We start from the raw sequence: 21,619 nt of genomic DNA on the forward strand, positions 1-21,619 counted from the left end.
CTTTCAGTTACGAAAGATACATTGTTTATGAAACATTATTATAGTCTGGAGGACACTTGTCATCCGCACGAGCTCTGCTGCCACAATCTGAAACAAAGTAAGTCTGTATTACTTTATTGCTTTCCTAGACTCAATCGATCTTTCATGGGCGTAAATTTAGACGTATTAAAACTGATTGGTGTTACCTTCCATGTTACCTAGTATTCTCTTTATTTTTAAACTGTGGAAGAAATGCCAAAGGCAATGTATGGCTGGAATGGTTCAGTGAGCTGAGTGATGAAGATGCTTACAGTGATAACGCTGACTCAGAGACTGAGGATTCTGTTCATGACAGCGGCCATGATTCAGGAACAGAACAAGAAGTGTCAGAAAATTATGAATATTAATCACAGGAAGAAGTAACTCAAGAGGATGCATTTTTTAGAGAAATATGGAATAACTAAACGAAGGAAAAATAAATATCCTAACAGTGTTAGAAGCAGATCTTGTAATTTTATTACACATTTCCCTGGATCAAAAAATCAAGCTCATAAAAAAAAAGACAGAAATAGAAATTCTGTATTTGTTCTTGGATGAAAACATAATAAGCATTATAACAACACGCACTAATATATACATCAATTAAGTTCATGGTAACTTCTCTACGGAAAGGGACGCTAAAGAAACAGATGTGATAAGAGATCAGAGCTTTCTTTGGTTTGTTATATCTATGTGGATCTTTGAGATGTTCTAGGAAGAGTATATTGATATTGTGGGATAACTCAAAGGGAAACGGCTTGAATCGTGTTTTTTATGCATAAGTGAAAACCGATTCAAGTTTCTGTTGAGATGTCTGAGGTTTGATAATATCCGTGATAGAGGTATTTGCAGAGAGATTGACAAGTTGGCTGCTATCAGAGTTATTGGCGAGGCACTTGAACTATTCACGAACAATTGCCAAAAATATTTTTCACCTAGTGGATATCTTACTGTTGACGAACAGCTTCAGGCAATATATTCCTAGCAAACAAGCAAAGTATGGCTTAAAAGTGTTTGCTTTGGTTGATGTAGAAACAGCTTAGACTTTGAATTTAAAACTGTATGTCGGTAAGCAACAAGAGGGACCATGTAATGCCAGTAATTCAGCTGAAGGTATTGTTCTTCGAATGGTCAAACTGTTACAAACATTAGAATATATTATACTGTGTACAAATATTAAATGTATTATATTTAGATTTAATAAAAAAATCATAAAACCAGTCATAAAGACCCTTCAAAGTATACAAATAGACAGCTTGCTTTGTGCATGACACCAGTCACCCACACGAGTGACAATGTCACAAATTATCACGCAAGTAACGGAGGGTTAAAGACTCTACCATTGGTTACAGTATGATCGGGGAACTTATGTACAAGTGAACTGTGGCTACAGACACACAAATATTTATTAACTTTTGCCTGTTGAAGCACCAGCATTCTTTTTTGATTCAATTATATTGTATTAAAAAATAAACATCACTGTACCCCTTAACCAAACAATGAGAAGTCCAGGATGGAATAACAACAATATGGAAAGGACAGCTTATTACTCACTATATAGAGGAAGCACTGAGTCACAGACAAGCTCAAAGAAAAAGACTGCTGCAGATATTTCAACTTTTAGACAAAGAACTTCTTCTTCAGAAGAAAACACACACACTTTCCACAACAAAAACAATAACAACAACAAGGGCATTAAGGTCTGTGTTTGATGCGAACAGCAATCTACCTGCAGTGGATAGAGGTGTAAAGAAGAGACGGGGGTGGGAAGGGGGAGGGATAGCAGGGTGAGGTGGACAAATGAACAGATTCAACAGTCAAGCATGCTGCTCTAGTTTTCCTGGAGGGCAAGGGTTTTGGTCTGGAAGATAGCGTGAGGGCCTGATGTATATGGTTTTGCAGGACTATGCTGATCACCATGAGCTTGTCCTCATCCATGATTACTACTCCATTGAAGGTAACATGTGCAAACAAATCTGTGGTACAAAAATGCACATCCACATGGCACCATACTATGTTAACTATCTAACCATCCAGAACCCCAAACCACTCACTTGGTGCAGATTCATTGTTTGGACTGAGGGTGAGGACATCCTTTCCACAGTCTTCCAGAACCTCAACACATTCTATCCCATCTGCTTCAGCTGGTCCTTCTCAGCCCAAAAAGGTGCCTTCCTCAATGTTGACCCCCACCTTACGGATGGCAAAATCAGTACCTCTGCCCACATCAAACCTACCAACCACCAACAAAACTTCCACTTCTGCAACTGCCACCCATTCCACATCAAGAAGCATCCTGTGGTTGTTACATCTGTAATGATGAGCAGTCCCCTCTCCAGATATGCCGAGGATCTCACTGCTGGCTTCACAGACTGAAATTACCCTCCCAAACTTGTCCAGAAATAAATTTCTCATGCCTTGCCTCTTGAGTCACATACCATTCCTCACTTACAATCCTCACTTATCCCATGCAGGACCAGAGCAAATGAATCATATTCTCCACTAAGTTTTGACTATGTCCTGAAATGAGAAATATCCTCCCCACCATCCTCTCCACTCCTCCCACAGTGGTATTCTCTGCTGCCCACCCAACCTATGCAATATCCATGCCTGTCCCAACCCCTCACCTCATGATTCATATCCCAGATGCAAAGTTTATCCCACACATGCTCCCACTAATACATACTCCAGTCCTGGCACCTCCTACCTGATCAAAGGCAGTGCCACCTGTGAAAGCAACCATTTGCTCTACTAACTTACAAGTAACTACTTTGCTTCATTTTACATGGGCATGACAATTAACAAGATGTCTGTCCACATGAGTGACTATCACCAAACTGTGGTTAAGAGCCATCTGGACCTCAATGTTATTGAACATGCTGCCCAACATGATGCACTTCACTTTAGTGACTGCTTCACAGCCATTACCTTCTGGATTCTTTCCAACAACACCAACTGTTCTCAATTGCGCCAGTGGGAAACTCTTCTTCAAACATATCTTACATTCCTGTAACCCCCTTGACCTCAACCTTTGCAAGCCCCTCACTCCACCTGCCTGTCCCCTTCCCTGCTCCCACTCCAGTACTACACACACCTTCTATCAATCTCATCAACACAAATACATAGTCCTTTCCTCTCCTCTATTTCTGTCCTCACCCTTCCCCCCTGGCCTTTCCCCCCAAGCACAGCCACCTAATGCTGCTTGTAAAGCAGTCCTACCCTCACCTTACCAAGTCCCTGCATGATGCCACAGAGAACACTAGTATCTTCTCTCACCTGTACTCTGATATTCCCCTCCCCCTGCCTCATCCTTACCCCACTACCCACTCCGAGTAGATAGATGCTCATATCAGATGCAGTCACAGTCTGGCCTCAGTGCCCACAGCCCATAGCCATGTATGTATGAGTTGTTGTTGTTATGCTAATATGTGTGAGTTACCTAATTCTGAAGGAAGACTTTCCCCAAAAGTTGAAAATTTTGCAGCATTCTTTTTTTCTGTACCTTTCTGCAACTCAGTCCCCCTTCTACGTGGTGAGTAGCAATCTATCCTTTTCATATTATTGTACTGCTTAATGCTATTTATGGTTATGAAAGCTCAATTGTAAAGAAAGCTGCTACTTGGAAAATGCTGTTGCCTCCATCATTACACAATACAGCTGTTTTTCATATGATATTGGGATCTTAATATTTATTTGACTACAACAACATATTTCAAAGACAATGTATATCAGCATCTGCAAATACTGGGTCCTAGTTACAGCACATTAATAAACTCACCAGACAAGAAATTGGTCCACCCAATGTGCACACACAGAGGAAATGTTACGCCTTTACAGTTGGCACTGTGACCGGATCGCAATCACCATGCCTCTAAGTGAACAAAAGGCAATGGTGATCAGTGGGACATTCATGTTTCAAGTGGGTATTGTACGTAAACATGGGTAAATGGAAGGACATAACAGAGGGACAAAAAGTAATAATCATGTATGGCTTTGCCTTAGGCCATATGGTGTATGAAGTTACTGTATTTGTTGGTGTTTCACAGGGACCTGTTCAACTCGTCTACAAGCAAGGGCGTAACACACGTGACCACAGAACACAACATCAGAATTATCTTCAGAAAAAGATTCTCATTAAGAGGGACCAGATACAAATTTCACAGCTTGTGAATCAAAATCACTTCCAAACCCAACAGGAATTGCTGCAGGCAGTGAATGAAGGTCCATCCAAATCTGTTAGAGAGAGAACATTGCAATAGGAAGCGCATACGATGAGCATTTAGAGTTAGTCAGCTTGCAAGAGGCCATCAGTCACACAGGCACATAAAGATGACAACAGAAAAGTTGGAAGAACATGTGACTGGTTTTATGAACACTCTTACACCCTATTACATCTTGACTGACCTGCAGAATATCACCTGAAGTGAACCCCATAGAAAACTTGTGGGACATGTTGGAGCAGTGGGTAAAATGCTGACACAGCATACCCACAATTTGGTGTGATTGCACAATCACACCCTCAGCAGTGACTTAACCTGGATGTGACATAGCTGCACAACCTTGTGGACTCACGTTGTTGTGGTCTTCAGTCCTGAGACTGGTTTGATGCAGCTCTCCATGCTACTCTATCCTGTGCAAGCTTCTTCATCTCCCAGTACCCACTGCAACCCACATCCTTCTGAATCTGCTTAGTGTATTGATCTCTTGGTCTCCCTCTACGATTTTTACCCTCCACGCTGCCCTCCAATGCTAAATTTGTGATCCCTTGATGCCTCAAAACATGTCCTACCAACCGATCCCTTCTTCTAGTCAAGTTGTGCCACAAACTTCTCTTCTCCCCAATCCTATTCAATACCTCCTCATTAGTCACGTGATCTACCCACCTTATCTTCAGCATTCTTCTGTAGCACCACATTTCGAAAGCTTCTATTCTCTTCTTGTCCAAACTGGTTATCGTCCATGTTTCACTTCCATACATGGCTACACTCCATACAAATACTTTCAGAAACGACTTCCTGACACTTAAATCTATACTCGATGTTAACAAATTTCTCTTCTTCAGAAACGCTTTCCTTGCCATTGCCAGTCTACATTTTATATCCTCTCTACTCCGACCATCATCAGTTATTTTACTCCCTAAATAGCAAAACTCCTTTACTACTTTAAGTGTCTCATTTCCTAATCTAATCCCCTCAGCATCACCCGATTTAATTTGACTACATTCCATTATCCTCGTTTTGCTTTTGTTGATGTTCATCTTATATCCTCCTTTCAAGACACTGTCCATTCCGTTCAACTGCTCTTCCAAGTCCTTTGCTGTCTCTGACAGAATTACAATGTCATCGGCGAACCTCAAGGTTTTTACTTCTTCTCCATGAATTTTAATACCTACTCCGAATTTTTCTTTTGTTTCCTTTACTGCTTGCTCAATATACAGATTGAATAACATCGGGGAGAGGCTACAACCCTGTCTCACTCCTTTCCCAACCACTGCTTCCCTTTCATGCCCCTCGACTCTTATAACTGCCATCTGGTTTCTGTACAAATTGTAAATAGCCTTTCGCTCCCTGTATTTTACCCCTGCCACCTTCAGAATTTGAAAGAGAGTATTCCAGTTAACATTGTCAAAAGCTTTCTCTAAGTCTACAAATGCTAGAAACGTAGGTTTGCCTTTTCTTAATCTTTCTTCTAAGATAAGTCGTAAGGTTAGTATTGCCTCACGTGTTCCAACATTTCTACGGAATCCAAACTGATCTTCCCCGAGGTCCGCTTCTACCAGTTTTTCCATTCGTCTATAAAGAATTCGCGTTAGTATTTTGCAGCTGTGACTTATTAAACTGATAGTTCGGTAATTTTCACATCTGTCAACACCTGCTTTCTTTGGGATTGGAATTATTATATTCTTCTTGAAGTCTGTGGGTATTTCGCCTGTCTCATACATCTTGCTCACCAGATGGTAGAGTTTTGTCATGACTGGCTCTCCCAAGGCCATCAGTAGTTCTAATGGAATGTTGTCTACTCCCGGGGCCTTGTTTCGACTCAGGTCTCTCAGTGCTCTGTCAAACTCTTCACGCAGTATCTTATCTCCCATTTCATCTTCATCTACATCCTCTTCCATTTCCATAATATTGTCCTCAAGTACATCGCCCTTGTATAAACCCTCTATATACTCCTTCCACCTTTCTGCCTTCCCTTCTTTGCTTAGAACTGGGTTGCCATCTGAGCTCTTGATATTCATACAAGTGGTTCTCTTCTCTCCAAAGGTCTCTCTAATTTTCCTGTAGGCAGTATCTATCTTACCCCTAGTGAGACAAGCCTCTACATCCTTACATTTGTCCTCTAGCCATCCCTGCTTAGCCATTTTGCACTTTCTGTCGATCTCATTTTTGAGACGTTTGTATTCCCTTTTGCCTGCTTCGTTTACTGCATTTTTATATTTTCTCCTTTCATCAATTAAATTCAATATTTCTTCTGTTACCCAAGGATTTCTATTAGCCCTCGTCTTTTTACCTACTTGATCCTCTGCTGCCTTCACTACTTCATCCCTCAGAGCTACCCATTCTTCTTCTACTGTATTTCTTTCCCCCATTCCTGTCAATTGTTCCCTTATGCTCTCCCTGAAACTCTCTACAACCTCTGGTTCTTTCAGTTTATCCAGGTCCCATCTCCTTAAATTCCCACCTTTTTGCAGTTTTTTCAGTTTCAATCTGCAGTTCATAACCAATAGATTGTGGTCAGAATCCACATCTGCCCCTGGAAATGTCTTACAATTTAAAACCTGGTTCCTAAATCTCTGTCTTACCATTATATAATCTATCTGATACCTATTAGTATCTCCAGGATTCTTCCAGGTATACAACCTTCTTTTATGATTCTTGAACCAAGTGTTAGCTATGATTAAGTTATGCTCTGTGCAAAATTCTACAAGGCGGCTTCCTCTTTCATTTCTTCCCCCCAATCCATATTCACCTACTATGTTTCCTTCTCTCCCTTTTCCTACTGACGAATTCCAGTCACCCATGACTATTAAATTTTCGTCTCCCTTCACTACCTGAATAATTTCTTTTATCTCGTCATACATTTCATCAATTTCTTTGTCATCTGCAGAGCTAGTTGGCATATAAACTTGTACTACTGTAGTAGGCATGGGCTTTGTGTCTATCTTGGCCACAATAATGCGTTCACTATGTTGTTTGTAGTAGCTAACCCGCACTCCTATTTTTTTATTCATTATTAAACCTACTCCTGCATTACCCCTATTTGATTTTGTATTTATAACCCTGTAATCACCTGACCAAAAGTCTTGTTCCTCCTGCCACCGAACTTCACTAATTCCCACTATATCTAACTTTAACCTATCCATTTCCCTTTTTAAATTTTCTAACCGACCTGCCCGATTAAGGGATCTGACATTCCACGCTCCGATCCGTATCCTTAACTAAATTCAGCGGTTATCAAGTCGAGGGGCAGAATTACGATGTATTAAATAATGATTGTAGTGATTGTCTTTTGAGCTTACTTGTCGTGTGGTTTTAGAATGAATATTGCTACTTGCTATGTAGCTAACATAATTTTTCAATCCCCGAGTCCGGCTGGTGATCTAAAAGTACAGTGTCTGTGTGTACCCAAGCCATTTTGAAGTGACCATCATGCAGTGTCAAAGCAGTAAACATGTGTATAATCCCAGCACCGTGTGAGGAAAGTGCTGCTTGCTTTCGCCACACAGTCACTCACTGCAACTGTCAACGTGTTGCATTTCGGTAGAGGGAGCATGCTTCATCTGCTCCCTGCACCCAGGTGAAAACTGGGTCAGAACGTCACAAACTATACACAACTCCACTCTCAACCCTAGACAAGGAGGCTAAGTCAACAAGGAAATTATTTTTGTGTCTTGTATTGTGAAAGTGCAAATCATTGTTCAGTCAAAACTGATTCTTATTATCAGTAAAGGGCTTCTCCTAGATGTTGAAATATCTAACTTGCACACATGTCATGTCATAACTAGAATCAAGTCCATATCTTAAAGCAGTGTCATCACTGAAATACAACACTTACCCCTGTAAGCACATTTACTATGAGCACCAGTTGGATTAAGCCAAAACAGAACTGATTTCCGGGATGGAGAATGCAGCTATTTATACAAACGTAAAATATTTCAGAATGCTGGTATTTATACATACATCAAATATTCCAGACTGGACAAACATTATAAACATAAGATATTTTAGGAATCTTCTACAACTGATAACAAATAACTGGGGGTGGTAGAGTTTGCACTGGTGATACACAGCATGCCAGTCAGCAACACTAACCATTATGTCACATTGTGTGCACTGCAGCTCGTGGCAATATTCTCACTGCTCACTTCTGATAAACACTTCATGTACCTTAGGTGCACTGCTACAGAAGACAATTTTCATACAACAAGAGCACTGAAAATATACAAAATAAACCAATGCTCTTTTTTATGTCTACATGATGATACATGCTTCTAAGGCCATAACATGCTGAACTGAACAATTTAATTAGATTATCATTTTAACTTGCAGTACGACTGGCCCCAAAGGAATTTTACACAGTGTGTTTTATTTAGTGTATGATCATTAAAGTCTACTTATGATGCTAACAAGTCATTATGGCTTCTATAAAACTGCATTGTGAGACTAAGTCTTAATCCATTAGCTGCAAACCACTTGTACGTCTCTAGCTACCATCTGAACTGTGTCTATTAATGCTGAGTTTGGGTCCTTGTTTAGTATGCTTGTGTCATCAGCAAATATTAAGGTTTACGGAACACCCTTTAAAGATACTGGACGATCATTAATGTGGGCTAAGAAAAAGAGTGGGCCCAATAGTGATCCTTGTGGCACACTACATGTTATGCCCCCAAAAACTGAGGTTAGTCTCATGCCCGCAGCACAGTCTGTTAATGAGACCCTCTACTTTCTGTTATGAAAGTGGGTCTCTGTCCAATGAAAAGGAATACCATTACACCCATAACATTTTTGTTTGCTGAGTAAAGTTTTATGATCCACATAATCCAAGGTTTTGCAAGGTCACAAAATATACCAACAGGATAATTTTTCCTGTGTAGGTTTGCTTTCATTTAAATTGTGAGATCTAGTATTGCTTTCTCTGTGGAGAATTCTATATGAAAGCTGAACTGAGAGGCAATTAACAAGTTATGTTCAGTTAAATGAGTCAGTATTCTATTATGAGTCACTTACAGAAACATTTTTGGAAAGATAGGAAGGAGTGAGAAAGACTTGGCTGTTACTGCAGCACATTTAACCATGTAAGAAAAATGTCCTTCATCACTGATTACAAAAAGGATTGTAAGGGTAATCCTATCAAGTCAGCACAAGATTTTAATATTCTACAACAAACACCATCATACCCAGGAGGATTACTAGTTTTTTGTATGTTCATGAATTATATAATGTTGTTAGGGGTCTATTTTTTAAATTAACATCTACTGAAGGTGCTTGTGTTGTCTGCACATGTACGAGGGCGGTTCAGAAAGTAACCTCTGATTGGTCACAGTGCGGGTTGTGGGGGGAGTAGCGACGCCATCTGTGCGTTCACGCACTCAACAGGTCAGTCGGCATCAAGCCGTGGTCGAGTGAACATCGTACCTGCGCTAGTTTAGTTTTTGTGGCAGTTTGAAATGTGTGCTGCAATAGAAAACCCCGCCAAATGTGAAGTGCGTGCTGTCATAAGGTTTTTTACAGCCAAAGGATATTCTGCAGCAGCTATTCATGTTGAGCTTTGTGCCGTGTACGGACCAAGAGTTATGAGTGAAGGAGTTGTCTGTGAATGGGTACGTTTATTTAAAAGTGGACGAGAAAACGTTCATGATGAAGAGAGGAGTGGTAGACCATCATTGGTGACTGACGAACTCGTTCAGACAGTTGATGCAAAAGTTCGTGAAAATCGACGTTTCTCAATGTCGGAGTTGTCTACTGGTTTTCCACAGATTTCTAAGACTCTCGTGTAGGAGATAGTGACAGCAAAATTGGGTTACCGTAAGTTCTGTGCACGATGGGTGCCCAACAGTCTTACCGACCACCACAAAACTCAAAGAATGGCCTCTGCATTAGACTTTCTGTCACGTTATGAGGACGAAGGAGAACCATTGTTAAACAGAATCGTGACCGGTGACGAAACCTGGATTAAGTACGTGAACCCTGAGACAAAAGAACAATCAAAGATGTGGGCACATTCAAATTCGCCTACCAAACCAAGAAAAGCCTCGCAAGATTTTTCTGCCAGAAAACTGATGGCAACGGTGTTTTGGGATGCCAAAGGGGTGTTGTTGGTTGAATTCATGGAACGTGGTACGACCATTAATCAAGACGTGTACTGTGAAACAATAAAAAAGTTACGACGGGCTATACAGAACAAACGCCGTGGTATGCTGACTTCTGGTATCGTTTTTTTGCACGATAACGCCCGTCCTCACTCTGCTCGCAGAACAACGGCCCTTCTTGAGTCCTTCAAGTGGGACGTTATCAACCATCCACCTTACAGCCCAGACCTGGCGCCAAGTGATTATCACCTCTTCATGCATTTGAAGAAATGGCTCGGGTCACAGCGATTTGATGACGACGAAGAGCTCAAAGATGCGGTCACAGGCTGGCTCCAGGCACAAGCGGGTGATTTTTATGCAGAAGGAATTTCAAAGCTTGTGAAGAGATACGATAAGTGCCTCAATCGCTATGGAGACTATGTAGAAAAATAGTGCAAACATGTAGTTGTAAGATGTATATATTAAAATATTTTTATTTAACTTGGTGTATTTTTTTAAATCAACCGGAGGTTACTTTCTGAACGGCCCTCGTAAATTTTATGCATCTGAATTTGGGTGTTTATCAATGGATGCATTGGTTGCTGTCACTGTAAGGAAGTAATCATTTAATTTAGTGTCACCATTTCTTTCAAAGTTGTTTTATGCTGGCATCAATTTCATTTGGATCACTATTTATGTCTGTTTGTTGTTTAATAATTTACCAAATAGTCTTGCTGTATTCCTAGTGTTTTATTTTTTCAGCAAAGCACATGGCAGCTAAGTCACTGCTGATTGATGGGTCCACAAGCTGGTGTTGCTCTGTGTCTTTCAATCATTGTAAGGAATTTTACTGTGAAAAATAATCCAACACTGAACATTCATTAACTCTAGATGTTGTCAGACAGAAAATAAACCATGGTTCATTCCACTATCCCTGATTCACACCATGATAACTTTCCATAACTTCTTAACCTCAAACCTTGCTCATTCAGCCCCCAAATCCCTCAACATGGAAACCAATTTCATATCTACAGAAAGAACTGTGATGTCCCTCCTAAGAACTGATTCTGACATGATTCTACCTGTCAACAAAGGCTCCACCACTGTGGTTATGATCAGCAGGGATTACCTGAGGAAGGTACTCCACCAGCTGTCAGTAACCTATACCTACAGCTATGCCATGGTGACACCAATTTCAGAAACCCAGTAGGATCTCCAGTCCCTCCTCAAATCTCCAGGTCCATCCCACAAGCCCTCCTCTCAATCTATCTTCCTCAACAGAATAAATATCGACACTCCTACATTCTACCGGTTCCTAAACTACATAAACCAAACCAACCAGGGTGTCACATCGTATATGGGCACTGGGCCCTCACAGAGAGAGTCAATGCTTTCATGGATCAGTGCCTTCAGCCGATTACCCATACTCTACCTTCTTATACAAAAGACAAACATGATTTCCTCCACAGTTCCTGCCCCTTTAGTACCCAGCAACCAACTCGTAATTGTTGATGCCTCAACACTATTCTCCCTATGGCCTTATTGCCACTGAACACGACATTCCTTAATGCCGTACTGACTACAAAGTTATAACCTCCTTCCTGGTTACCATAATCAACCTCACCCACAATTACTTCCGCTTTGAAGGCATCACCTACCAGCCAATCTGCATTACAGCTTTGGGCATGGCATAATCATATGCCAACTCATTCATGGGCCATCTAGAGGGATCCTTCCTAACCATTCAAAATTCTAAACTTCTCCTTGGTTCAGATTCATTGATGACATCTGCATGATCTGGACCAAATGTGATGACATGCTATCCACATTGCTCCACAAACTCAACACCTTCTCACCATTCACTTCAGCTGGTTCTCCTTGGCCCAACATGTAATTGTCATGTCATTTATTTCAATGTCAACATCAATGTCACATATTAAGAACAATAAAATTTATTTACAAAACTTAACAGCCAGTAGTTGGGGTATATTATTTAGATTTTCTGAATTTACAATCAACCTAACTTTATTTTAATGTAATTGGATAGATAAAAAATCTACTCACAAAGTGGCAGCAGAAAAACACCCATATAAAAAAAGGTTTTATGTATGCAAGCTTTCAGAGCAAGTGGCTCCTTCTTCTAGAAGAAGGGTTGAGGGGTAAGGAAGAGGAATGGGGGGAAAGCACTGGAGGGGTTTAGGAAAAGGGGTAGAGTTTGGAAAAGTTGCACAGAACCCCTGGTCAGGAAACTTAATGGACAGAATGAGACGGAAGTAACAAGGTGCAATCACACTGTGCCGCATTATACATGGGTATGACAATAAACAAGCTGTCTGTCCACATGAACAGCCAAATCAAGCTGTGGCCAAGAGAGAGCTGGACTGTTCAGCTGCTGAGCATATTGTGCAACATGGTGTGGTTGGCTTGACTACTTTACAGCATGTGCCATCTGGATTCTTCCTGCCAACGGGAGCTTTTCTAAATTGCACAGGTGGGAACTCTCCCTGCAAAATACCCTTTGTTTCCATAACCTCAAGCTTTGCTTGTCCATGTACTGCACCTGCCTCTATGCCCTTCCATGCTCCAATTCCAGCCTCATACATACTTTTTGACTGCCCAGAACATCTATATAGTTCTTTCCACTTCTCTGCTTCTCTCCTCTCCCTCCCATCCTTTCCCTGGTCACAATCCAGCCAACCTCACACATGCCTTCTATCCCCCCACCCCCTCATGCCTGGATAGTCCTTTCCCCTTCTCTGCTTCTCTTCAACCTCCCCCTCCCCCCCCCCCCCAAACACACAATCCCTATGCTGCAGGTAGCAATCCTTGCCACATCCCTGCAAACTTCAGCAAGAAGTACTATACTACAGCATATTCCTTTATTCCTTTGCTATTATCCCTAGCCCACCACAGTCATAGCTCTGGTGTGCCCTTACTTCTCATCTCAGCTGACAGCATAACTCACTGCAGAAAGGACAGTGGCTATGGGTGTCAGAGATGTGCATGAATGAATGTATTTGTGTTTGTCTGTATCTTATGAAGAAATTTTCCCACTTTCAAATGTGCCAGTCTGCTGCAGAAAGCTTCCTCAATGTGGTTATTCCAGCACAGATTTTCCATTGTATATCAGAGAGGCACATGGTGCAAATACAAAAGAAAAGAAAAAATGTAAATGGGATGAATAACTGATACGAAAAAAAAAGATGCTGAAAGGCATGAAAAAATAAACAGAAAAAATAGTGTAGAAAGATATTTCCTTTTTGATAGTTTAGCTTATGTAATAAAAGCACTCATCTTCAATTTATTCACCACCCAAAACCTCTTACTATGAGTACTCTATAATATTTAAACTAAGCTTCAGGACAATTATTGCTTTCTGATTATTTCTGATACCCTTTGTTCTCATCCAGGGTATAGATTAACTTCAATCACTTCATCATCAGTGTACATAAACTTCATCACTTTTTCTTAACTTTACACTCAGGAAGGAATTTCAGAAAATTTTGAAAATCCATGATTGAACTGCATTTTTACAGTTTCTTATTTTGCAAATATCATTGTACCAAGAAGTTTGCATTACTACCTATGATGTAAATTAATTTCAAGATGTGATGGCACCGTCTGCAGAATCTGGTTGAAATTTTTGTGGGTACTATACGGCATTAATGTTCCAAAAAATTGAAACTGCCAGGCTTCGCAGCTAACTGCTGCCTCAGCACTGTCACTAGATAACCAAGATCTTCTTATTGCACAGCAACTCACCTAGGACATGAAACTCCGTCAAGGTTTCTCAGACCATGAGAAACAGCCCTGATATTTGGGGAAGAAAAGAAAATGGTTTGGTTTCATTTATGAATAGTGATTACAAGGAGCCTTAATAACAAAATGCGTAATGAATATAAATAACATAAGGAGTAGAGGTAACAAATTGTCATAGAGTGGACTACTGAGTACTGACACGTTCCAGGACCTTGGAGATTTGCTCCTCATTTTGGTCCTACAGAACATGACATGTAAATAATAATAATAATAATAATAATAATAAAATAGACAACAAAAAACAAAAACAAAACTGAAACTGTCACCTAGTTATGCCCATCATTGGAACAAAAATACTTATATACACGTGCATGCCTTTCTTGTCCTGACATTGTAGCCTGAATAAGAAAACTGTAAAATATAATGAAAAGGTAAGTTGCTACTCACCATACGGTGGAGATGCTGAGACACAGACAGGCACAACAAAAAGACTGCTGTAAATAAAGTTTTCGGCCGTTAAGGCCTTCGTCAACAATGGATGACAGACACACACACACACACACACACACACACACACACACACACACACACACACACAAGCAAACGCAACTCACACACATGACGTAGTGTGGCTTCAGTTGGCTGAGACTGCAGTCGTGTGTGTGAGCGGCATTTACATGTGTGTGTGTGTGTGTGTGTGTGTGTGTGTGTGTGTGTGTGTGTGTGATCTATTGTTGACGAAGGCCTTAATGGCTGAAAGCTTTATTTGTGACAGTCTTTTTGTTGTGCCTATCTGCGTCTCAGCATCTCCACTATATGGTGAGTAGCAAATTTCCTTTTCATAGTGTTGTTACATTCCATCCTGGATTCTCCATTGTTTGAAAAACTCTAAAATCTTAATCCCAGAATTGCATGCATCCCCTTTCTTGGAGTGGTTTCATATGGTAGTTATTGGTTGGAGGTTGCTTTAAGCAAATCTCTAGCCAAAGCAGTACATTCACAAAAACTGTGTGCCGGACCAAGACTTAAACTCGGGATCTTTGCCATTCACGGGTGGGTGCTCTACTGACTGAGCTACCCAAGCATGACTCATACCTGTCCTCACAGCTTTACTTCCACCATTACCTCACCTCCTACCTTCCACACATCACAAAAGTTCTCCTGCGAAACTTGCAAGACTAGCACTCCTGGAAGAAAGGATATTGTGAAGACAGGGCTTAGCCACAACCTAGGGGATATTTCCAGAATGAAATTTTCACTCTGCAGCACAGTGCGCACTGATATGAAACTACCTGGCAGATTGAAACTGTGTGCCAGACCAAGACTCAAACTTGGGACTCTCACCTTTCATGGGCAACTGCAAGCATGACTCACGACCTGGCCTCACAGCCTTACTTCCACCAGTAACTTGTCTCCTACCTTCCAACCTTCACAGGAGTTCTCCTGCAAAACTTGCAGGACTAGGACTCCTTGAAGAAAGGATACTGCAGGGACATGGCTCAGCCACAGCTTTGGGGATATTCCCTGAAAGAAATTTCGCAGCAGAGAGTGTGCTAATATGAAACTTTCTGGCAGATTAAAACTGTGTGCACATCTTTTACAGCCAATCATTGTAAATATTGTATGACCTTAACTGAACAGTCCAGCTGTAGTTGCCCACATAAATTCTGTGTTAATGTGTTAGTAAAGCTCCAGTGATTCACTCTCAGAACTATTTGTGACTACCAATTTTCTTTCAAGTATCGTTCAGAGTTCATCCAATGTATCGCTAACCTGGTTTACTTGAACTATAAAAATAGCTGATCATCGTCAGTAGTGTTTGGACACTCATAAATGTGAAGTTATCCCAAATTTAAATCAACAATGTGGCATCCATCACTGGGCTATTAGGTTACAGCACCAATCAATTTCTGAATTAGCAGTTTTGAAAATTCAGTGTTACCAAGGAACAGAAGCAGCATAACCAGATCAGTAACTTCACATCCCGTGGTCTCTCTTTTTATTTTTATTTTTGAGTGCAATCTTGAGCACTCTACTTTGTAGTGTAAACTGCAAAATATAAAAAAGTCTGGCAAGTAATAAATTTATCTGTAATGAATTTTGTAACTAGAAGTCCCTTACTCTTTCTTCAGTCAATTTTCTTTCTATGCTGCCGTTTCCTTCATTTTTGGTATTATTAATACTGCAATCAACCTGTACTGCATCAGAACATACGAATATTCTCTTCCATTATGAATTGTAATTACACTTAACGCATACACATGACGGTCAGGTGGTAGGAATTAAACAGAATGTCCAGATTTCCCAAACCTGTGCTCCAGCTAAATTTACTGCTGTTCCCAGACGTGATGCTGGCTGATAAACAGATGAAGCTAGCCTTGATGCTGTGCCTGGCATTGCACTACGTGCATTGTACAATGATGCCGAAGGTGGCCGTCCAGTTGAAGGTCTGTGAGGTATGACAGATCTGGATGCATTTTCTTCCATCACAGGGCTCTGTCAAAACACATATCCAGAAAAATAATGATAAAATGAAAGTTAATTTTCAGTCAACTGCACTGTCAACATGAAAGACCACTAAATATGTAGAAATTTAAATACTTTACATGAAACATTATGTATTAATTGTTCAGTAAGGGAAAAGGAAAAGTAGGCCTAGTTACTAAACTGTGACATAAAACATTAAGTGAACATGAGTACACAAACTTTGGAGGAGGTCCATACTGAGATGAAAACTGTGGATGAGGAATATCTTTTCTGGCAAAACTCCAACAATTCAATACATTATCAAGCAACTATAGCTTGTGTTTGGCTTTAAGCAGAAGAGGTAGAATGCTTGTCAGCCCACTAGCTACATCACATGGGGTTTTTGGAATCTAGTATATGGATAGTACAGGAGATGCAGAGGTGTTCGGTGTGGGTGAGAAGGGATGGGAATTTGATAATATGGTAGAGAATCCTAGTTGAGAAGGTAAACAGATGTGGAAAGCAAGGGGAAGCTAACACAGCCAGTTTGCCTACAAATACAGTTTTCTGCACTGTGAGCAGGATGTACTAATCAAACTGCTGGGGAAAGAACCTGCCCCTTTGGTTCCTAGAAAATAATCTTCACGAATTGAAATCACTTCTTACTTCACGAAACAGGCGGATTTGAAGAAAACTAGAACTTCCAATAGCTTTTGACTTGTGTAGCACGTGCAGCCTCGGGCATCTGTCATGAAATATCTAAACTACTACGTCATTCACGGCAAAACTAACTTACTTGCCGCCCACACCAAACAAAACTATCAGGTCAGATCACGGGAACACTCTTGGCTGGGAATGCATTCAGTGAATGGTAGTTTCAATTGTCTATGTATCTTTAGCCTCAATAGATTCAATCTGTACTTTGTTAATTTATCAGTTCCCGAATTCGTGGTTGATTATGGAATATAATTAAAATTATTAATCCTTGTGCTAGTGGATGTGCCATGATTGAAATATGATTTTCGAAATAACGAATTATATGATGATCCAAACGTGATACATAAGAAATTCTCTTCTTCTTGCAAAATATACGGAATCGGTTTCCATACCCACCTGCCTAGATACCATTCCTCTTCTAGATGTTGGCCTATCTTCAAGCTGGACATTTTCATTTTCAGAAAAGGCACTGGAAATTCTCGACATAGTTGAACATAAACCTCACGAAGTTTAAATGTCAAAATCTTTTACTCTGCGTTAAGGTCTTATATTTGTGGATCACCGTTTTACTTAAGGGGTTTCGTGAAGCAGACGTCGAAAAAACATATATACGTCGATACAAGCTCACTACCATTGCAATGCAAGTGTGTTACTATAGCAACGCAGTCACAATACAAAAGTTTTGTCAGCGTCAAGTCACAGAACTCTATCTTTTCTTGATTGTATGAAGCGTAACCACAGCTCAACTGCGCGCCTCTTACATTATTCCAACTTGGTACGTTTTCCTTAAAAAAGAAAAGTATTTATTGTATTAATTTCTGTATTGTCTTGGCAGTACTGTTGCCGACTGATTCGCCCAACACTACAACTGATTATTACAGACGATCTAATTGCAGCACATGCATTTGAATCAACGGTGAATTATAAATATTATCTAGCTGTCGAAATTATTAAAAACTGCCTCTTCCCTAACAAATTCACAGCTTTAAATAAATTTACTTCATCACATTGGGACATGTTAACAAATGAGACACTACACAATACTACATGGCAGAAAGCGAAATGTTACGCACGCTTAAATTTTTGTTGTCAGTTTGTATTTGGTTTACCGACAGCGTAAGTTTATTGTAAAACAATTGAGTTTCTTGATCGCCCGTAGCAAGTAACTACGCTAAAAGGCAAACGCGAATTATTATTTTATTTGTTGTTGCAGAATACAGTTGCAAGGCTTTCACCTTACACGACAGCCATTGTTGCAGTTTGCGCCTAGGTGAAATCTACTACGCGCAGAATTACGAGTTATCAGTAAAGACACTTTGGATAATAATATAAATAGCTTCCAAATAAATAATTCGCTCTTATTTGGACAGAAGGTTATAAGTACGATTTCCACAATTCACTCTCTGAAGCTTATTAACATTTTCATAGGTAAAGCCCAAATGCAAAAAAGAAAAAAAAAACTGGTATTCAAAAGAGCTCACAACTTTATGCTCAAATAAAAATGTCTTACTGAACGTAAGAGAATCATGCTACCTAATTTTTCTTATTGCTGGGCTTCAACACGTTTACGCGAAAAAAGCCAATGTTTCCCATGATTTAAGTTTTTATTGTTGGTCCTCCATCACCAGCAAATTCTATTTAGTTGACTGTAGATATGAGGATAAAGCAAAAGTGGTGCTTTTCATCGCCACCAGTTCAATCGAACCCACGTTTCCGTGCTCTCACATTATGAATCTTCACATCAAGATTCTACATCTACATAATTACTCTGCAATTCACATTTAAGTGCTTGGCAGAGGGTTCATGGAACCACAATCATACTATCTCCCTACCATTCCACTTCCGAACAGCGCGGGGGAAAAACGAACACCTAAACCTTTCTGTTCGAGCTTTGATTTCTCTTATTTTATTTTGATGATCATTCCTACCTATGTAGGTTGGGCTCAACAAAATATTTTCGCATTCGGAAGAGAAAGTTGGTGACTGAAATTTCGTAAATAGATCTCGCCGCGACGAAAAACCTCTTTGCTTTAAGGGGAGCCGGAGGTGGTCAAATCCAAACAATTACGATTTTTTTCTTTTGCTACCGAAAATTAATTGGAACATTCCTCTTTAATGTAAACTTTGAATTATTGTTCTACTCGTCCTAGAAGTGGAGTTATTACCATTTTCCCCCACGCCTGCAGAGGAAATGGGCGGCCGCTGAATGCATCTAACACCCTCTCGCATACAGCGGTTTCTGTTACGCATACAGCGAGTGTGCAAGGGTTGGCTACATTGTTTTCTGTGACAAATATTACCCGTATTTCCTTACAGCTTACTCCTATTTTCCTCAGAATTTCGAACATCTTGCTCCATTTAATATTGTCGTACACTTTTGTTCTGGTTACGATGCCACGTTTTAGTAACCATGTATATAAGAAGAGGAAGAACGTAGGGAAAATAAAATTAACTCTAATACCAAGTTGCGATACTACAATGAATAAGAGCACGGAACATCGTCTCTTTGCTGTTTACCGTTTCGAATTAGTTCAGTGTTGCGCCTGTTGTTGGTAGTATTATACTTCTTGTGTAAAGCGGGTAATATGCAGTATGTACAAGAATCAGGAGGGAACAATAAAACCAATTTTTCATGACTTAGCACAGACAGAATTGTTACACAAATGTCTACACGGAAAGACGCAGAATCCTAATGAGAGCGTAAACAATTTGATTTGGAAAGTGATTCCTAAAAGGGTGTTTGTAAGCATAAAAACACTGCACTTTGGTATTTATGATGCAATAGCAACCTACAACCAAGGGAACAGTGTGAAGTGTGAAGTTCTGAAGGCATTAGGATTTACAGCTGGGGTGAGCACTGTACGAGCACTAAGAAATATTGACAGAGAAAGGATAAGAGGAGCAGAAAGAAGAGAAAGGCATATGAAGTATGATGGAACAACAGGCCAGAAAAGAAGACAGAAGAGGAAGCTTTTGGAGGATAAAGAAGACCCTGATAATCCATCCTATAGCGCAAGAATGTATTGAGAAACTTCGATAGCCATTTCCCGTAAATTAGAATTTTTCGAATATAAGGAACATTTTCTCAAAATCCACTTAAGCTAGAGAGATGAAATTTTTATACAGCACTCCTAGTGGTCAAACTTATATTGTAACACAGCCATTTGGCAATATGTTCAGTAGTTTCATTTCAGTTTAATTATAAAGCAATTATTTGTAAAAAAATTGGGTCATTCATAAAAAAATAATTGGAATGAAACTAGAAAAGATACTCCAAAATCCCTCTGTTGTAACTGCAATACTAAACCACTCTATATGTAAAAAAAAAAAAAAAAAAAAAAAAAAAAAAATTCAAATTTTTCTATTTAGCAGTTTATTCATAAATGTTCCTCAAACTTAGTGATTTTAACATGTGCAGCATAGGCAGCTCCGGCTCCCCTTAATGACTTCCATCCCAACTCGCGTGTCATATCTGCCACACTCTCTCCCCTATTACGTGATAATACAAAACGAGCTGCCCTTTTTTGCACCCTTTCGATGCCCTCCGTCAAAATGGGAGTCTGTAATTGGCTAAACTTACTATGCAATATCAATTTGTACCAGAAGTTTCTCTGTTTTGTTTTTGTGTGAAGGTACCATAATTATTTGTGTAATATTTATATTGTGTAATATTTTTCTTGTTTTTGTAATTATTTGTGTAACATTTATACTACGTAAGATTGACTTTTGTAATGCCTCAGATGATCTCTGAGGTCTCTACAACAATAAAAATCAGTCAATCAATCAATCAATCCCACCTGGTAAGGATCCCACACCGCGCAGCAATATTCTAACAGAGGACGAACGAGTTTAGTGTAGGCTGTTGCCCAAATCGCTTGATACGGGCAAGTCTTCAGGTCCAGATTGTGTACAGATTAGGTTCTTTTCAGATTATGCTGATACTTAGCAATCATATACAACCGCTCGCTCACCTATAGATCTGTACCTACAGATTGGAAAATTGCGCAGGTCGCACCAGTGTTTGAGTTTAGGAGTAATCCATCGAACTACAGACCTATATCATTGACGTCGGTTTGCAGTAGGGTTTTGGAGCATATACTGTATTCAAGCATTATGAATCACCTCGAAGGGAACGATCTATTGATACGTAATCAGCATGGTTTCAGAAAACATCGTTCTTGTGCAAATGCAGCTAGCTCTTTATTCGCACTACGTAATGGTCGCTATCGACATGGGATCTCAAGTTGATTCCGTACTTCTAGATTTTTTAAAATTTATTTCTTCAAAAATGACATTTAGTGTTTTCGCACCACACAGCCAACACCAAATTACAATGACAAAACTGGATAAAATTTCACATAATGCACACAT

At 39.9% G+C, this 21,619-nt stretch overlaps 1 protein-coding gene across 1 annotated transcript in view; it reads right to left on the reverse strand.

Annotated features, from left to right (window-relative positions):
* Positions 1–17,893, reverse strand: part of LOC124797868 (intraflagellar transport protein 74 homolog) — a 212,613-nt gene extending 194,720 nt beyond the window's left edge. Inside the window, exons 1-2 of the mRNA XM_047260954.1 lie at positions 17,645–17,893; positions 16,376–16,561 (exon numbers count right to left, since the gene is read on the reverse strand). Coding sequence (XP_047116910.1) covers positions 16,376–16,561; positions 17,645–17,734 — 276 coding nt within the window. The 5' untranslated portion in view covers positions 17,735–17,893. The remainder of the gene's footprint in view (positions 1–16,375; positions 16,562–17,644) is intronic.
* Between the last annotated feature and the right edge of the window lie 3,726 nt (positions 17,894–21,619).

This window comes from Schistocerca piceifrons, chromosome 5 (assembly GCF_021461385.2).
Source record: "Schistocerca piceifrons isolate TAMUIC-IGC-003096 chromosome 5, iqSchPice1.1, whole genome shotgun sequence".
Lineage (NCBI taxonomy): Eukaryota > Metazoa > Arthropoda > Insecta > Orthoptera > Acrididae > Schistocerca > Schistocerca piceifrons.